This window comes from Squalius cephalus (assembly GCF_949319135.1).
Source record: "Squalius cephalus genome assembly, chromosome: 14".
NCBI classification, from domain to species: Eukaryota; Metazoa; Chordata; class Actinopteri; order Cypriniformes; family Leuciscidae; genus Squalius; species Squalius cephalus.
In genome coordinates this window covers 29,961,595-29,978,822 of record NC_137135.1, presented here as the reverse complement: position 1 = coordinate 29,978,822, position 17,228 = coordinate 29,961,595, and the positions used below count along the sequence as shown (strand labels likewise).

Below are 17,228 nucleotides of genomic sequence, written 5' to 3'. Positions count from 1 at the left end.
AGGAGAGCAGGAGAAGAGAACAGTCTTTGGTTCTGAATCTTCTTATAGCATACATGTTGAGTTGAGTCACACTTTATTTATGATAACTTTCATTTTCATTTTCAGATATTTCAAGGTGGCATTTCTAACTGTTTAAATGTACATTAAAGGAATTTAACTTCACTTAATTTATTCACCCGAATTTCATTACAAACCCAAATCGAATGCATCAGTCAGATTCATGAATGAATCAGTCTTATTTTGTGAAAAGATTGAACAGATTTATTGAAAAGATCCAACTCAAAATAATTATTTCATCCTTTTTGAAGCTTGAAAGCTTTAGTCCTAATTCACTGTAACTATATGAAACAAAATGCAACCAGCATTGTTAAGTCATACGGGTTTTAAACAACATGAGGGTAAATTATAACATAATTTACATTTTTGGGTGATAATTATTTGACTGAAGATCTGTTAAGCACTGAATAGTGTACCAATGTTTAATACGGATATTAATGAAAGTTACTTTAAAGTAGGTCATGACTGTGTAGGTCAACAAGTTGTTCTATATATTGTTCATAGTTGTTCACATATTATGCAAACATAGTAACACATTTTTTTTTTACTGTTTTTGAAAGAAGTTTCTTATGTTCACCAAGGCTGCATTTATTTGATCACAGACACAGTAAAAATTGCAATATTGTGAAATATTATTAAAATTGAATAACCGTTTTCTGCTTTAATATATGATTTATTCCTGTGATGCCAATGTACATATACATTATCATTAATTTAAATCACTTATATTGACAAGTGTAACATCATACCTGCTCTTACAAATGTGGCCAGTCAGTATATACTTACTAAGAACTAAGAGCTCTAATGAGACCATGCTTAAAGTGTCTGTGAGGGTGAGTAGCGTGGAATGACATTAGACATGAGCGTAAACTGTGAAAGGGTGGCAAATGTGTTCAACAGCATGAACTCCTCTCAGGATAAACAGATGGAGCTCTCAAATACTCTCCCAGATGTGATGAGACATGTTGCATGATTGTGGTTACATATCGTTTACAGTTGGCCTCGCTCTGCCTCGCAATATGTCTTTGTTATTGATGGGATATGGAAAGGGTTTGGAGGAGCAGTATGGGTCTCACCGTTGCTGTAGAGAAGCTGTAACCTGTAGTGGATGCCATTGTTGGTCTTCTCACCGTTGTATTCCTAAAAGAACACAAAAGCAAGCAGGACATGTATGAGAATAAAAAACAAAACTAGCATACTGTGCATATACATGTGTGTGCTGTGCTTATTGGGGTAATTTATTAAAGCATTCAAGACAGGTTATCTAAGCACATTGACCTTCAGATCTGAATTGTGAATGTCATACTGCCGGTAATGACTTATAATCACTGTCACTGTGGCAACAATAATTAGCAAAAACTACAATTAAATAAAAATACATTCACAACTAGATGTTTATTTGTGCAGGTTTAGCAATCCATTCTTCTATGTAGTTCCTTATAGTCTTGAATACAGAACCAGTTAACCGTTTGGGGTCGGTAAGATTTTTTTTATGTTTTTGTGTCTTTATGCTCACTGAGGCTGCATTTATTTGATCAGCAAATAAAGTAAAACAGTAATATTGTGAAATATTATTACAATTTAAAATAACTATTTTCTATTTTTCAACTTATAAAAATGTCATTTATTCCTGTGATGGCAAAGCTGAATTTTCAGCATCATTACTCCAGTCTTCAGTGTCACATGATCCTTCAGAAATCATTCTAATGTGCTGATTTGCTGCTTCTTTGATAAATAGTAAGTCCAACAGAAAAGCATTTCTCGAAATCGAAATATTTCGTGAAATTATAAATGTCTTTATTGTCAATTTTGATCAATTAAGCCTAAACTTTTAAAGTCAATATTTTTTTTTTTTTTATCTTTATCTTACTGACTTAATTTGAAGGCTTACTTCAAGTCTTTGGTGAGTCTATCAAAATCATTCACTACGAAATCATTTCGAAATCAGTCCATCCAAACGTGAGCCTAGTTTGATGTCACTTTTTTGGACTAAGCTCGTGTGAGGTTTACATTTAAGCATCACATCCCGGCTTCAGGTGAGTTATTTTCCCCTGATGTAACATCAATCCAATGAGACGCAAGAACACGACACACCCACACATGTCGTCAGTCTCTCTCTATCTCCTCACTGCCAAGTTTAGTGGTAGTGTCTTGGCAGCGACCCAGGGTGGAGTGGAGGAGTGTGTGGAGGGGATGCTGGGCGGGGGTTATGGCGGAGGTGAACGGACAGCGAGGACAGAGCTCTGACTCTGCCAGCTGGACCCCGTCCCGCATGACTGTGGGCGGAGCTGTTCTCTGTAACCTTTTACTGAGAACAACCCCCCGACACACACACCGCGAGGTGAGCAGGACTACCCTCCGACACACACAGCGGGCTAGCAGGTACAAACACACGACTGAGAATCAGACTCAGAAGAAGAAGAAAATAATGTGCGCTAAAAATAAGCTAAACACAGTGTTTTATTATAAAAGCTGAATGTTTTAGAGTTAAATTCAATAAAAAAAATAAAAATAAATAATGCTTTGAAGTTAACAAGAACATTTTATAAATAATGCTTTGAAGTTAATAAGAACATTTTATATAATATTGCTAATGCACTTCTTATGAAAAAAAGTGGTCTCATTGCTGCCCCCTAGATGTATAATTTGGTACAACTACTATTGAGAATGGGTGAAGCCCAGAACCTAGATCTCACTTAGAAACACTGCAACTACACAACAAAGAAACAAAAATTGCAACAAAAATGTAACAATGTGTGTAAACAGGAAACATTGTTGCAGAGGATTTGGGAAATGTTGGTGTGGTTTCATAAAATGAGTATTTATTTTAACAGCATCTTGGAAGAATACGTCCAAAACACAAGATAATCATTTCAATTATGAATGTGTATGATCAATAAGTATTTATTTATCTTTTTTTTTTACTTACCTTTACATTAAATATTGTTGCAGAGGGTTTGGAAAATGTTTAGGAATTTGTGTTGTTTTTTAATAAAAAAAAAATGTATGTATATATATATATATATATATATATATATATATATATTTTTTTTTTTTTTTTTTTTTTTTACTTTTACTTTTTAACGTACAAACACTATCAAATTCATTTCTGACAATAAACAATGGTTTTGACCTATGCAACAATAAAAATAAAAATAACCAAAGTGTGAGATGACATAAAATCTTTGTCTCACATTTGAGGTTTTCAGAGATTTCAAAATAAAATCTACGATAACTTTTCGGCTTTATCAGAATTACTTTGAGGTTTTATTCTAACACAAAAAAAATCTTCCTAAATAATTTACTAAAAAAATGCATCTAAAAACAATTATACCATTCTTAGCATGTTCTCTAAGTTCAATAAGCAGCACCCCAGCATATCGCAAACCCTGTCGCGTTGTGGAACGGCGTCTGTTAGTGACAGAGTGCTTACTTTGTCTTTTTCCACAAAGTCCACGTAGGAGGTTCTCTCGATCTCGACGGGCTGTCCCTGCCGGTCATACAGGGCCAGCACAAAGTGGAAGAAGTTTGACTTGCGCAGGTTTGAGGGAGGCTGCTTCTCATAATGGGCTCTTGCCAAACCCACACCACTACAAGAGAGAGAGAGAGAGATGGAGAGAAAGAGACAGAGAGATTAATGTACTGTAACCCAAATAATCACTCAAAACATGAGCTTGCAGAAAGATGAAATGGCAGTTTCACATGAACTTTCACATATACTATCACATTGCATATAAATATATAACGCCGTGTTGTTGAAAAGTCACCGCAACGTCAACGTTTTTAAAATCTGCATGTGATTCACAAGCCTTTTCTACATGGGAATATGCAGAGTCCCATGTATCTTTATACGACAATCCCGTAAAATGACAAAGACCATAGGAAACACAAACAGGAAATTACAGCGGTTACAAAGAGAGATAACAGGACATAACTGAGAGGGGTTAGAAGAGAGATATTTGGCTTGTTGTCTCATGCCCTGTGTGTGCCATGAACTCTATTGTCTGCCCCTCTCTGCTCTGCCACCTCAACAATTGGAATCTGGCGCAGAGCGGGGACCCCAGAAGGCACCGTCTGCCTTTGCGGCTGCCAATCGCTACTGGGTACGGCTCGCCTTGGCAACTGCTGCGTTCCTCTTTCCCTGACCTGTCAGTCAAACCTGCTCGGGCCTCCCCAGGGTTCAGCCGAGAGGAGACTCCATCCTGACTCGCGCACTTGAGCATCGATTAGAACGCGTGGCAAACTACGGACTGACAGAGACCGAGGATCCTCGGGCAGCCCGAGAGGAGGAGGCCCGCACATCTACGCCAACCCTACACCTCCACCTATCAATCAAACCGTCAGCCCTGGTCCACTGACGCAAGCACTGATCATCTTTCCATGGCCATACCTGGATCAGTGGACACATGGTCCTCAGAGAGAGATAAAGGCCTGAAGTAAAGGAAGGTAGATTAAAATGCAGGTGATCTGTATTTTTAATAGGGTGGTAATGCATGCATCCCTTCCCTCAAGCAGAAACTGACATCAAGCACTCAGTCTATCTCTTAACGCTTTTCCAACATTACATTTTAACAAAGAAATTTGACATGCATTAAAATATGAATGAATAACAATTTGAATTATACATAAATCATATAATTATTATGAAATATTCATGTATATATTTATGTATGTAAAGGTGATAATGACTTGTTTCAAACACATCTGCCATTGGTTGCAAAACAGATAGTCCCGCCCCAAACGCACATTACTGATTACCATTTTAATTAAATGCTAAATAAAAATCAAGACATACTGAAAAAATGTATCACATTTTCCACAAAAATATTAAGCAGCGCAGCTGGTATGATAACAATAAGAAATGTTTCTTGAGCATCAAATCAGCACATTAGAATGATTTCTGAAGGATCATGTGACACTGAAAACTGGAGTAATGATGCTGAAAATTCAGCTTTGACATCAGAGGAATAAATTGCACTTTAAAATATATTACAATAGAAAACAGTTGTTTTAAAATTGTAATAATGTTGCACGATATTGTAGTGTTAGTTACTGCGTAGTATTATTTAGTATTAGTGTATTTTTGATCAAATAAATGCAGCCTTGCATAACATGAGGCATGACTTCTTTCATGAACAATAAAAACGGAGAAAGCATTTTAACATAATTAACAGAAAAAAATGACATCACCTTTAAGTCAAAACAAGCGCCCCGTAATATTTACAATTCCCTGAATCATTAAATGAAAAAGTGCGTAATGTTCACAGACGTAAATTGCAGCTGTCATTGTTAAGTCGGTTCATTATTTACTCGTTACCCTGATGAGGTGGGCCGAAATGCATTTGAATCTCAAAAATATGCTCATACATAAATATTTGTTCATCTGCTGAGCTCGGGGTGGGGAGCCAGTGTTTTGGAAAGCGGCCTGCTCTCTGTCTCCGCTCGTTGAGATATTCCCCTGATAGGACATTAATAAAGCCTGACCCCTCCCCAGTACTATTACCAGGGCTTAATGCTTCATTTGTATCCGAGCCTGGTGAAATCTCATTCGTGAAGTTGAGGTTACTACACTGAAGGCAAAAACAGCTTTCACAGAAGAGGCTGTGGGAGGGGGGGTTCTGGGAGGAGCACTTGTAAAGCGGATGACTTCAACGTAAATGGGAAATATGATCTTCTTCATCTGTAGTAATTGATTCGCAGTGAAGATCTTTAGCAGTCTGACTGGTCAGGGCGGTGCTAAGTCTGACAGATGCCCTCTAAATGCAATACGAAAAAGGCATACAAAATAAGAGAGTAAGACGAGGGTTCTTCAAAGATCACAATAACATTATGAGAAGGGTATTATTTAATATACGTCAAAATAATTTAGAAAAAATTGTTAGTGGACATGCATCGTGTCGACTGCCAATTCTAAATAATATTTTTAAATCAAATCATCAAGATAATAGGTTCAAATTTTTTAATTAGCTCCATGCATAATAATTATAAAAGAATACATACTCTATACTATATATGAGTTTCAGAATAAATATGGCATATATCGCACAACAGGATACATCAACAGTCTGGGCCCAAATCCTGCATCTGCACTGCATGAAATGCACAAGCACATGTAAACACAAATTATCACCTTCACATAGGAAGACAGAACTACCAAAATTTACACATTTGTGGGGGAGCATCACACTTAAACACACACGCATTGCATCATGAGCTCCTCTCCATTACCCCATCAGCTCGGTTACAAAGCCAGGCGTCATGTTTCTGATGGGGTGAAGGAGAGAGAGAGACAGCGTTCCCGCACACTCTCGCAAAGCACGGATCTTTACGTGCAGGAAACGATCGACTCGGAAAGCTTGTTAGTGTTATTATTTTAATTATGTTGATTGCTGCCATATCCACTCCAGCAGTTCTGAGTCAGAGGCAGGCACGATTGGTCGGCTCTCGCTCGCTCTGTATTGAAATAACTGCAATCGAGGTGACAAACACACACACATAGACAGCAGAGCTGTGTAAATCAGTCGCTAACGGACGGCTACAGCACACGGTCTCCGCTAAACACACTGTTTGACGTCTTCTCGTCACAGAGCAGAGAGAAATAAAAGGGAAAAAAGCATGCAAGCCAGAAACAACCACAGTTCTGACACAATTCTGGACGTAAAAACACCCTCCACTTGAAGACTTTTATTTGAATCAATAAATACAGTCTCACAGAACCGCTTTAACAATAAACCATTCATAGCAAGAGCTGAAGGGTTTGTAATGATGACATTTCAGAATACAAGAGCGCCGTCTTTCTTTATGCAATGGCAGTCGGTGCAGTCCGCGGCCCTTTGCACACTGCAGGCTTAACACGATACAGCAAAGTCTAATTATGTTAAATGAAAAAAGTAACCCCAGGCTAAGATCCTCACAGCTCAAGGGCCTGAACACTTGAGGGAAATAGATACTAAGCACAGAGACTCTCAAACTCTGAAATCATCAGCTAATGAACATGCAGAGGAGAAGAAACTGCCGATACACAGGATTCAGCAGGATCTGCTGAGATTTTGAGGAGTTAGATGACGTGTGGGAGCAGAAAGGAGTGATGCCTTCACATGTACATCTCAATAAAACAGTCATCTCACGGCAAAACTGTTTAAGCTGTTATGTTTATTTTTAAAAACGGATGTATCTAATAAGTTACTAGATAAGAACCTTTGGGGTGTGAGAGTGTGCAGTTTACATTGTAGAACAAAACATCAAAGTATCGTCAAGTTATGTTTAACACAGTCCTTATTTTACTTTACCATTATAAAACCCCACAGGAAAGTCTCGAGGAAACCAGTGGCGAATTAGACTTCCGGGTTTTGACGTCATCCCTGCACCACTCTATTGCAAATATGTAATTTACAACACATTTAACTCCCACAATGTGTCATATTTCAGAGTAAAACAGAATATTTGGTATTCAAATGTAGAGCGTTACTTGATATCAGCTATCAGGATTTGATTGGATTGTTAGGCTACGTAATTGGTTACTACTATTAGAAAAGATGTTTCAGAGGTCGGTAAAGTTGTTTAACATGCATACTTAATGTTGAAGTAATGAATTTGATAACATGTTTTTAACATGAAAAATGTCACATTACTTTGATGAATCATAATGAAATGAATTTTCACGTACTTAGGGGCCGTTTACACGACACCGTTTTTTTAAAAGTTAAAAACGGCAATGGTATGCATTTTGGCCGTTAATTTACAGTACCGTTATTGTCTCCATGTAAACTACAAAAACGCAAATATGTGAAAACGGTGACCTCATGCACATGTGTATTACATGCTCTGTCTATAGGTGCGTAGTGTTTCTTTAAAAATGAAAGTGACAAAGTGGCATCACCAACTATGGGCCTGGCAGCATTATACAGCGTTTTTAATAGTTTTCGCGGATCCGTCTGAATGGGGATCGTTTTGACAATGTTGTCATCCAAACGCAAAGGAAAAACTTTTCCATTTTTAGTACATCAATGTTGTGTTAACAAACGTAAGTTATCTTTATTGTACACTACACTTCATTTGGGGTCTGTAAATTTTTTAATGTTTTGAAAGAACTATCATATGCTCACCAAAGCTGCATTTATTTGATTAAAAACAGTGAATTATTATTATAATTTTAAACAACTATTTCTATTTTAATATACTTTGAAATCTAATTTATTCATGTGATTTTCAGCATCATTACTCTAGTCTTCAGTGTCACATGATCCTTCAGAAATCCTTCTAATATTGCGATTTGGTGTTGAAGAAACATTTATTATTATCAATGTTGCAAACATTTGTGCTTCTTATTATTTTTGTGGAAACCTTGATAATTTTTTCCATCAGGATTCTTTGATGAATAGAAAGTTAAAAAGAACTACATGTATTTGAAATAGAAACCTTTTGTAACATTGCAAACTTCATTTCTGTCACTTTTAAACAATTGAAACAATTGAAAGCATCTTTCAAAAACGGTAGTGCATCAATTTTGTATTGACTGTCAACCAGTATTTTTCCTTTTTTTTTTCATGAGGTGTCTGTTAAAACGACTGCAATACTATGACACATGTAGAGTGTGAGTGTGTGTGTGTGTGTGTGGGGGGGGCATATGGGTGGCATCACGGACTCGGCCCCACATCTTGGTGACATTAATCACGCCTGTGATGGACTGTGACAAAGGGAAGTCTTTAACTACAGCTCGTCTCTCTCTCTCACTATCGAACTAATGAGCCGTACAGCAGCGCTCTGTTTATACAAATGTGACGCGGAAAAATCATCTCTGCCCTGGCTGAGCGCCAACGTGCTGATCCAACAAGTAAATGTAAATCTTGTTCTCTCTCTCTCTCTCTCTCTCTCTCTCTCTCTCTCTCTCTCTCTCTCTCTCTTGCACTCTTCCTTCCTCATTTTCACTTTATTTAAGAATTTCTTGTTCTGTTTGGTTGCTTCCATCCTTTCAAAAAGGTCTCAGAACCAGTTTCCCTCACAGAAAGGTCTCGTCAAAAAAAAAATCAGCTGAGATTTGGTCGATAAAGCACCTGCCTTCATCAGTGAGAAGGAGATCATTCTCTAAATTAACCAACATAAGGGAATCATATTTAATTTGACCTTTACTCTAATACATGTCCAAAACAGACCAAATGAGAAAGAAGACAGCTGAGAACCAGAACATGCTCGCTTTTCTCGTGCTCATCAGGGTCCGTATGGAAGAATTTTGAGGATGGTGGATACTAAGATATGCACATACTCTATGTTTACATGAGGAGTAATTTATGCAGAAACAGACAATTACTGTGGCATACATTTGCTCATCTTACGAGTGTGTGTGTGTTTGTGTGTGTGCACTCGTGCGGTGTTGGGGGGCGGCAGCGGGCAGTCAGCATGGCAGCGGTATGTTTGGTTAGCGCTTATTAGCTGTGTAATAAGATTTAATGAGTTGAGGACTAAAGCGCTGTAGGAGCACGGGCAGCATATTGGGATTAGTGGAGAGCAGAAACAGAATGAGAATAGGAACAGAGAGAGAGAGAGAGAGAGAGAGAGAGAATAAGAGCTTGTTTTGAAACCCAAATCCCACTTGTGGTCAAACGGGGCCTTTTTTTTTCTCCTTTGGTTCACTTGGCCTGTTGCGATGTCATCTCTGTAGCTCTCGTTCTCTCTCGACTCAAGTGTGCGGTGATTTAATTGTTCAACACAAGCCGTGTGCATTGTAAATTGTCAAAATGGGCAGTTTAGTTCCCCCTAAAGTATAAAAATGTGTATTTTACATGGCAGTTATCTGAGGTGAAAGCGCTGCGCCAGATGTGCTGATTGCATTTATGGATAGGCGGCATCTTTGTTTCTTTATCGCTAATTGGATGTTACGACGTGGAATCATAGGAAAACCTTCCTGGAATGACAGAGTGCAGAGAGTAATAGAGGCATTTGTCACCGCTGCACAGTAACGGGTGGCCGTAAGTCAAAGCAAACGTGTCGGAGAGGATCTTTGCATAAAGAAAGGCCTGTCATTTCTCCATGATTTCTATTGCCACACAAACACAAACGGCCTGTCTGTCACGTCTCCCAGTGATAAGCTGGCACATACATCACCAGCTGCCTGCATCCCTGCCACCGCCTGCTCGCCGTTTTATTCACACACACACATACTAACACTTTACTGTGTAAAAGTACACAGTGTCTTTAAAAGCCTCTCTGTTCCTGATCGTGTTCCCTTAACCTCTGACGCATGGATTCATAAAGACAAGGCATACAAAAATAGAGAAATGTATTGAAAATTATGTATTTTAAGAGGTTTGCAAATCCAATGCAACAGAAGTAAAAACACAATTACATGTGAAGAAGAATTATGGGTAAGGGTCAAAAGTTATCACCTAATGTGGTTTGTATGTAACTTGCATCAGAGGGTTCATTTCTTAAAGTACATTGATGTTAAGGTGTTTCTTATTGGATGGTGGACACTTATTTTTCATTTAATTAATGTATTTGATTGTTATTATATTCATATAGTCAAATTGTTTGAACAATTGGAAATTGGAAGCATTTGGGAAAATATGTAAAAGAAAAAAATTAAAAGCAATACAAACTGCATATGAAATTGTTTAAGATGTACAGATGTTTTCCCCTGTACTTTTTTTGCTTTCTTTTTCTTTCTATATACACCGATATGTTTGGTTATATGTACACTGGTTTAAACAATATGCTTGGTTCTCAATAAAAAATTAAAGCCCAAATATTTACTTTTCAATGTCATTAATCATCCATTCATTTATTTGGATACTTTTTGTTGACTGATGATTTTGAATAATCTCAATCTAAACGGAATCACTAGTTTATGCCAATTAAAAGCACCCGAACATGTTTTAAACAAACGCATTGAACAAAATCTGAATTTTCACACAAAAAAACAATGAGCCACTGAAAAAACACTCTCTTCCTCACACACAAAACACAGCTTTTGCCACCTAAACGTTTAGCTGAACGTCTCTTTTGAGAAGAGAAGGTGCTCTGCTGAATGGCCCGTGGAGTCAGTGGGGTTGATGTGCCATCATTGCTCACTGATTGTGGCTCTCAACACGAGATGATCTGAGTCAATAGACTCGCGGCTCACTCACAGATTAGACATCTAATCAAATTCACCCCCGTTTGTTTATCGCTCGCTATCGTGGGCTATCATGTCAGTGTGCAACTCTCCACAGCTGTGACAAAACGAGGGCACATCACATGATGTAGGCTATTATGAACCCAGACTTTTTTTAATGCAAAGTACATGTCATGTGATATGAACCATAAAGGTTTATCATGTTTTCCTGAAAAAAATTATATCATGATCCATAATGCTGATTCAGTTTTAACAAGCACCTCATGCAAGTCTCTATAACCGACTTGGTCTTTTTAGGTTTTTCAAAATATAAAAGAGCTTTTAATGTCTTGTATCCAAATAATGGTAATTACTGTCCACACAATGATTGCTAATGGTACTATTAAGCCAGTGTAACTAGCAATAAAGATTAACACACACGCACCAACAAATTCAAAGTGCTGACGGCTCTGTCAGACACTGCGACACGTCCGAAACGTAATACTCCTCTTCTTTAATCGTAAAAGCGTATAACCAGCCAGTGCTAAACGCTTCCAGCTCATTTCTAATTTGTTCGTAATTGCACCGAGACAAGTAAACCGTTGCACAGTGAGAAGTTATTTCCTGGAGCTGGACGGCTAAATTACAGACAAATGTTTCATGCGATTAGGACACTCTAATTGAACATGTGACAAAGAATAGAGCGGCAGAAGTGTATCAAGTGCATAGGAAACGGGTATTTACATTTGTTACGCCCTAATATTATTGCATTCTTTATGCTTTAATCACATTGAATTCCTTTACGATTATTGTCTCCCTCCAAATTGCCATATATTTGTTTTTCTTTCTATCATGAGAGAGAGTGAAAATTAGCCATGCAGGGCCTCGTTGTAACTGATCTGCTATGGACGTCTTGATCAATGCACTGGTCACATGTCTCTCCTCAGCTGGACTGAGAGAGCTCTACATAAGAGCAGTGCAGTGTGTGTGAAGTGCTGCCCCTGCACTGTGGGGTCTGTGTGTGTTTTATTAGTATTGCACTTGTGCGTGTTTGCTGTAGGTTTAGCTCGACTGCACCTGCCAGACCTGCACACACACACACACTACAAATTATAGCACTCGCTTCTTTCTCTCACTCACACTGTTCTAAAAAAAAAACCTAACAGTCATTTCTAAAATCGTTAGTGGCCTACAGCTGAAATCATTAGCTGGTCACCTGTATGTTTCTAATGGGGTCATTACAGAGGTGGCCCTGCACCCGGCCTCTAATCGCGAGCATGTTATGGGGCAGCTGTTTCTAAAACACTTGTTTCTCTGTGTTACATTCCGGCATGCAGGCGTCAACTGAGACAGAGCAGAGCGAGACCCTGTAAATCAGGTGTGTTTTGTGATTCGGTGAGTGTTTTAATGTATTTACGAATACGGAAATGTTTTAAACTTTTTTGGAGCGGCCAAGTGCCATTTCTGTACCGTCCAGTGTAGTTGTTGCATATTTGGTCGGATTTGCAACATGTAAAAATAGTATGTATCCCGCCATTGCACTCTCTCTCTCTTTCAGCATGCAAGGGATTTTGGGACGGTGCGGAGAGAAAAATGCTTTTTTACATTTTATTTTATTTTTTACAAAGCCTGTGGGTCTGGACTTCATTAGTCTGACCCCTCCTTCTCCCCCAAGCGGACAAAACAGAGGCGACATAATTCACTTTGCCAGGTTTTACAGTGTAGGGGTACGGAATCGGTGAAAGGGTCAATCGAAATCTGTTCCCCAGCTGTGCGGCCCTCTCACTCACCCCTAGGCCCAGAGAGAACGAACGAGAGAGAGAGAGAGAGAGAGAGAGAGAGAGAGAGAGAGAGAGAGAGAGAGAAATGCTCGGGGGGAGATGGACCCCACAAACGTACCCCCGAGCTGCCTGAGCATCACAAACCTGTTCCGCCAACTCCATCTACATCCATCTAGATAGCGAAGCAATACAAACAAGTTTACACTGGATGGAAATTTGCACTGAACTGTGATTACAATGTGGGTAATAATAATGGGATCATGCATCAATCCTCATTTTTGCAGTTAAAATTGAATGCAGAATTCCAATGTGTCTGAATAATGACTTTCCTTTTTTTTTACTCTGACTAATCCCAAAAAAAAGGTTACACTTTACACCAAGCTCACCCCTTATACACCTATCTATCACCTCCACAGCCAACACATGGTAGCCTATATTTACAGGATCACATTAAGGATTAAAATAAAATTAAGCTCTCACTTTTGCTTCTTTTAGATTCACTCTCTTTACTGTCTCTTAACAGAACACGCTTTACTGCACCCATAAAACTGATATCCTGCCATCAGTATATATTTGAGATAAAAATGAAGCACTAAATCAAAAAAAAAAAAAAAAAATTTGTGAAAAATGTGAGAGTGAGAGAGCAAGAAAGAGAGAAAGAGGATAGATTTAAAGTAGAAGCAGAAGAATAGGTGCATATTTATTTTACCTGAAAGTTAACTAAAGCATTAATGGGCTGACACAGAAATGTACAACTAACAAATTAAGGATTATAAACACACTATTTGTTATGGAAAAATTAAGAACTCTTTTTTAATCATTTAAGTAGCCTTTTTAAATATTTTAGTCTTAGTTTAAGATGCTATCGTGACACGTTTGTCAGGAGCTCGAATTGTGTATGAGGCTGATAATTGGCTAGAGCAAATTATTTAGGCTATTATGAGGGAAACGGTTTTGTATTAACATTTACAAATGACTTTTCTGAAGCCCTGCTACATGATGAGAAAACACGGCTCTTTATCACAACTTTAAGCATGAGAAATGACTATAAAACGTGCGATAAATTTGACCGATTTATTTTAAATAATTAAATAAATAAATGCACATAAAACGTGCTTTTTCTTGTCACATTGCAAATGGACTTTTTTGTATGCGATATGCATTGAAACTTACATTCAATGCGACTTCTTTCTCCCCAAAATAAATAATTCAAGATGTGAGTTTATCCCATGTAGGGTAATTAGATGCCCAAAGACTCTGCATTTTTGTCTCTAATTAATATCATAGTAAAAACATCAACAGCTTCGCCAGCAAATACTGGTGATCTACAAGGTGTTCGCGACTTTTTATTTTTTATTTTTATTTTTTTTCATGTTAGCGCGAATGAGAGGCTGAGAATGGGCAGGTGATTTCGGCCACTTGTACACGGCAGCTGACCTCGGTGTAAGTTTGAAACGTCAACTTTATCCTTCACAATATGCAGTATTAATATACCACGGGGATTTATCTCCGAACGTATTCAAGGGAATCACTAAAACATGTAAACGCAGCAAATCTCTCTTGGTAGGCTACATGTTTTAATGAACTGCAAGATTATTTGTACATTAAAAAACGCCTGGAAAGCTTATATGTCCTGAAGATGTTTTGATTTCAGGATGCATACTTTTCCACAAACCAGCAGAAAATAACAACCCGTCTAATTAACTGCATTTTACTGCTCAATTGAGTATAAATATCACATAAAATCGTTATTTAGAGGTTAATTTATTGTAGCCCGCACGTTTGGCCTTGCTGCAGCCAAATTAAATGTATAGCCTATGATAAATAAATATATAGGCCTACATAAAGTTTTTAATTGAGCTCAAATAGGCTATGCTGCAAAAATAAAAAAATGAATCAGTGGCAGTAAATTAGCAAATCTCCTTAAGTCCTTGACCGTTTTCTCTGTGCGTTTATGAAGTCAGAAAAAGAAAAGAAATGGAAATTTTGGTCAAAAACACACACGTATATTTTCTAAAAAAAGCGTGCCCGTCTTAATATTAGGCTACATACAATTCATTTTTCAGAATTAGTGTGATGCTCCCTGTTCTTCCCTCTCCTCCTATATATATTTTAAACAGTTTTAACATGATATCACTGCCCATATAATAATCATTTTGAGCCGCTATCAGAGTTTTTTTTTTTTTTTATGCTCAAATAAATGTTGTCACTCTGCGTAAAATTTCTACAAGACAACATGAGTGTAACCTTTACACATTTCTCAAAATCCCAGGTCTTTCATTGAAGGCTGAGACAGAACAGCACACATTTCCTCGGTGTTTCAACATATCATTCTAGAACCCATAGGAGAGTAGGCTACCTAAGCGGAGGAACTCGCAGTCCTAAAACTAACTTTGATTCAAGCGCAAATGGTTTGGAAACTGGTTTGGTTTGCATTACACTATTGAAAAACACGCATGGTCGGTTTGACTTTTCTGTTTGTGAAAACAGGCCAAATAGTTTTGTCTACGACAGCGCAATAACCTCACAAACACATTTTCGACACTTTCAGCATTTATCTGTTATATTCTGTAACGTACCACATAAATAAGATAAAGCCTATCAGAATAAATAATTGAAGATCATTTTTAATCGACTATTTCAAGGGCGCTCAATGTATTGCATATTTTATTTACAAACAAACTATAAACTCATGCTTGTCAGTGATTCTCACTAGAGCTCTCTGTCCTTGCGACGCACGTGAAACATCATTAGATTAGCGCGTAATGTCAACATTTTAACGGTAAATAAGATGGCATGAGCGGGACATTCCTACCCAGGACAACCTGAAAGATCTCCAGCTCTCTTTCAACCACAGAGAAATCAGGTAGAACAATGTTTTCTCATGTGTGACAGGCAGTGTAATCAGAGTCCGCCTTTCTGGAGCGGAGCGAGCAGCTTTTGCTAATGCGCCTAACGATGCGCAATCAGTTTCAACACGTCTACAACTAAATAACAGCCGACAAACCGACTGGGATACTGTGCTATTTGCAACGACCATGTACGAGCACTTACAGATTCAAAACAACTGATTTCGAAACACTCACAGAACTGTGGCAAAGCGCTTTCTCTACCGCGCTTCAGAAGCTCCGTTTCACGCACCCAACTACTTGGAATATGAACAACTTGGAGCTTGTTGGTGATGTTTACCTTTGCGCAGCTGTGTTGGCATCCAGTATCCCCGCGCTCTGCATCCAAGAGCGCACCGGCGTCATGCCACTCGTAAGGGGCTCTTCTTTCATGGTCAAGGCTCCCCGTGGGAGACCGTCCTGGATGGAGAACATGAAAATAGCCTTCTGGGGATGTCTCTCTACACCAGCTCGAGTGGAATAATCCTCCTGCACCACCTGGATTAACAAAAACCAACTGAAAGGGAAAAAAATCTTCCCCCAAAGTGCAACAAGGGGAAAGAGGTCCTTATCCAAAGACGCGCTGCCGTATCCCTTTGGGTGTTCCTCTTTCTTTTAGATTCCAAACCCAAGTTCAGTTCACTCAAGATTAACCGGTCTCTAGTTAAAAGAGGGTGGAGAGAAGGCAAGAGCTGTGGAGCATCTCAAAGGAAACGATCAACCGGGATCAAGCAGACCTTCTCGTCGCGGGGAGAAAGAGGGGAGAACGCGAACTTGCTCTGAAGAAGAAGGAGAACAGACGCGCACGGGATTGTGAAATGAAAAGTGGGATAAAACGGGCGACTGCTTCAAAAAGGAGTAAAATGAAATGATTACCAAACAAGAGGGAGGGATGGACCAGGGAAGGCTTGCTGTCCCTGGGGAAAAGAGGGATTGGGTAGCAAGAAATCTCATTCCCTCCCTCCCCGTCTCTTAATGCCTCCTGTGTCCCAGCGGAGCGCACCTTCTCTCGGGTTCCGCGGCTCCAGAGCTCTCGGGGGGGACAAGCGTGGACTTGACGAGGGCGGAGACTTGTCCTTAAAAGGCAAAGTCATTTACATGTCAATCTCCGTTCTGCGCTCTGATTGGTCACGGTCATCCCTTGCGTCATTTTCAAAATTGGCCGCAAAAACTCAGCTGATGTTAGAGGGACTGAGCGCTCTGCCAGTGGAAGTGGTCTCGTGCTTTCCAGATTTAACCTGACACTTCCCTTTAATATCCAGGAACATTCACGATGCATTTCATCTATCATGATTAAAATATAATCGACTTGGATATATAGGTTTCCAGAAGTCAAATTTGTCTAAAAGTGCAGCCGGTATGATTTGATACAAAGTGAGTGAAAGAGGAGCATACTGGAAAGGCTACTATAAA

At 38.8% G+C, this 17,228-nt stretch overlaps 1 protein-coding gene across 6 annotated transcripts in view; it reads right to left on the bottom strand.

Annotated features, from left to right (window-relative positions):
• LOC307171369 (transcription factor COE3) overlaps nucleotides 1–16,835 on the bottom strand; it is a 104,002-nt gene extending 87,167 nt beyond the window's left edge. For all 6 annotated transcript variants that reach the window (XM_079892958.1, XM_079892960.1, XM_079892962.1 and 3 more), the window contains exons 1-3: nucleotides 16,117–16,835; nucleotides 3,491–3,647; nucleotides 1,134–1,197 (exon numbers count right to left, since the gene is read on the bottom strand). In XM_079892958.1, the coding sequence (XP_079749084.1) occupies nucleotides 1,134–1,197; nucleotides 3,491–3,647; nucleotides 16,117–16,250 (355 nt within the window). In that variant the 5' untranslated portion in view covers nucleotides 16,251–16,835. The remainder of the gene's footprint in view (nucleotides 1–1,133; nucleotides 1,198–3,490; nucleotides 3,648–16,116) is intronic.
• Between the last annotated feature and the right edge of the window lie 393 nt (nucleotides 16,836–17,228).